This window comes from Meleagris gallopavo, unplaced genomic scaffold, assembly GCF_000146605.3.
Source record: "Meleagris gallopavo isolate NT-WF06-2002-E0010 breed Aviagen turkey brand Nicholas breeding stock unplaced genomic scaffold, Turkey_5.1 ChrUn_random_7180001948998, whole genome shotgun sequence".
NCBI classification, from domain to species: domain Eukaryota; kingdom Metazoa; phylum Chordata; class Aves; order Galliformes; family Phasianidae; genus Meleagris; species Meleagris gallopavo.
In genome coordinates, this window is record NW_011210556.1 from 1 (window position 1) to 2,426 (window position 2,426).

The window sequence follows — 2,426 nt, forward strand, 5'->3', positions numbered from 1 at the left end:
GAAAAGAAGAAAAAGGGGGGGCACAGGGAGCCTCCCAAAGTCCAGCCCATGCCTTCAGGGGACCCCGATAAATAAGGGGGGGGTGGCTGCAGGTCCAGGGGTGTCCCCTCAGTCCGCACAGCGACCGCTGTTGATGACAATGTCGTCGTATTCCTCCTGAGGAAGGGAGGGGAAAACAAAAAAACAAACAGTGCTCAGACCCCAAGAGGCCACTCAGTTTTTAGGTGGGGGTTTGGGGGCTACTTACACCGCTGCTGTTATCTTCCTCGCTATCTTCATCCTCCTCACTGTCCTCAGAATCACCGGAGCTGTCAGGGGCCCCAAAAGCACGCAGCAGTTGGGGCAGGCGGGGGTCTGGGCGATGTCTGGCACTGTAGAGGGGGGTGCGACCCCCGTAGCCCCTTGCTGCTGGGTCAGCACCAGCCCGCAGCAGCAGCTCTGCCATCTCCAAGCTCTGTGCTTCCACAGCCAGATGCAGGGGGCTGCGGCCACAGCTCGGCTCCTGGGGGTAAAAAGGGAAGGGTAGAAAATCAGGGTGGGGAGCACAGGAACAGCAGCGTCCCTTTAGACCCCTTCCCCTCCCTTTCTGTGCTCACTGCTTTGTTGGAGTCGGCCCCGGCACGCAACAGCAGCTGCACCAATTCCACGTCCTTCCGAAGAATGGCAACGTGCAAAGGGGTGTAACCTGGAGAAGGTGACATCGCAGTGCCACCACCACGTCCCAACCCCGCCATTTTCCCACACCGCAGCCCCCCTCACGTCCTGCATTCCCTCTATTTCGTTGTGAGACACCTCAGCACCTCCATCTCACATCCCCACGCTTCAAGCCCCAAATGCTGACACTGCATCCCTATTACAACCTCAGTGCTCTCCGCTCCCTGCGCTGTGTGCCCTCATATTGCATCCCCAACGTCCCCAGAACACTTCAGCCCCCCTCCCCCAGTCCTTCAACCATCTCTAAGCACCCCCTCGAGTCCCAAGCTACGCTCCCCTTACTTATATCCCTCCAAAATCCCCACAAATAAACCCTGCCGTTCTCCATGTGCTCCCAAACGCCTCAGTCCCACGCTGCTCCCTTTGGATGCCTTACCGTCATAGTTGACGCTCTCCAGCTGCGCACGCTCCTCCTCGCTCAGGGGGCAACGGAGACCCCCCAGGAGATGCTGGGCACAGTGGGGCTGCCCTTCTCGGCACGCGAGGTGCAGGGCTGTGTGACCCCCACGTTCCTGCAGCCCCAACCCCGCGCCCGCCGCCCGCAGCTTGCGCACAAAGCCGGGCAGCCCCAAGATGACAGCCAGGTGCAGGGCGGTCTGCAAGAGAGAGGAAATCAATCAGGTTGGGAATGGCCCCATGGATCGTCCCCCTGGCCCCGGTGGTTGCCCTCAGCTCAGGAATTGCCTGTCTGGTGGTTGGCTGCCCTGCATGTAGCAGGAAGAGTTGAAACACAATGATCGTTGGGGTGCTTTACAAGCCAGGCCGTTTTATGGATATTAGGACAAAATTCTTCTCCAAAAGAGCAATCAAGTGTTGGAACAGGCTGCTCAGGGAGGTGGTGGGCTCGCTGTCCTTAGATGTGTTCGGGAAAAGAGCACATGTAGCACTGAGGGCTATGGTTATTGAGCACGGCGGGGGTAAGCTGATGGTTGGACTAGACGATCCCAGTGGTCTTTCCAACCTCAATGATTCTATGAATCAGTCCCAGCAGTTGCTCCTGGCCCAGGGTTCGCCTCCCCTGACCCACTGAGTGCCACCAACCCCCCGGTGCCACTAAATGCCCTTGGATTGAGGGCTGGCCTCAGCGATCACCCACAGCTCGTGGGGCGCCCACGAAGAGGAGACTCAGGGGAGACCTTATGGAGAGACCTGGAGGGGGATTGTAGTGAGCTGGGGCCTCTTCTCTCATGTAACAGTGATAGGACTAAAGGGAACGGCTTCAAGCTGCTCCAGGGGAGATTCAGGCTGGAAATAGTACTGATCTGAAAGAGTGGTCAGGCACTGGAATGGGCTGCCCAGGGAGGTGGTGGAGTCACCGACCCAGGAAGTGTTCAAGGAACGTTTGGATTTTGTGTTGAGGGACGTGGTTTAGTGAGAGCTATTGGTGATGCGTGGGTGGTTGGAGTGGGTGATCTTGTGGGTCTTTTCCAACCTTGGTGTTCCTGTGATTTTGTGATTCCTTTGCCTGCCCCCAGACAAGGGGTCACCCCCCCCTCCTCCCCTCCACCAAACACCCAGCCCAGAGAATCGTCCCACAGCCCAGGGGTCGCCCCGGTTTCTCTTTAACTGCTCCAGACTTCCCCCGGCTGCCCTCACCTGCCCGAGGTCGTTCTGCAGATCCATGTAAGCAGTGCCTGCCGCGCGCTGCAGGATGGAATCCAGGAAAGCCTCGTGCTCGTGGATGACCGCGAGGTGCAGCGCTCTGTGTTGAG

At 58.6% G+C, this 2,426-nt stretch overlaps 1 protein-coding gene across 1 annotated transcript; it reads right to left on the bottom strand.

The window, feature by feature from the left end:
- Nucleotides 1-6: 6 nt before the first annotated feature.
- NFKBIB (NFKB inhibitor beta) lies at nt 7-2,420 on the bottom strand. The gene is made up of 5 exons (XM_010727854.2): nt 2,311-2,420; nt 1,091-1,310; nt 597-685; nt 248-502; nt 7-156 (listed from the first exon to the last, which is right to left on the bottom strand). The coding sequence occupies exons 1-5, from the start codon at nt 2,335-2,337 to the stop codon at nt 109-111; spliced, it is 639 nt and encodes a 212-aa protein (XP_010726156.1). The 5' UTR covers nt 2,338-2,420; the 3' UTR covers nt 7-108.
- Between the last annotated feature and the right edge of the window lie 6 nt (nt 2,421-2,426).

Excerpts from the sequence above, each read along its gene's own strand:
- NFKBIB (XM_010727854.2), bottom strand. The coding sequence starts at position 2,337 with ATGGATCTGCAGAACGACCTCGGGCAG. Across the intron at positions 1,311-2,310 it reads TGCAGAACGACCTCGGGCAG|ACCGCCCTGCACCTGGCTGT; the intron begins GTGAGGGCAGCC and ends TCTCTCTTGCAG. Across the intron at positions 157-247 it reads AGGAAGATAACAGCAGCGGT|GAGGAATACGACGACATTGT; the intron begins GTAAGTAGCCCC and ends TCCCTTCCTCAG.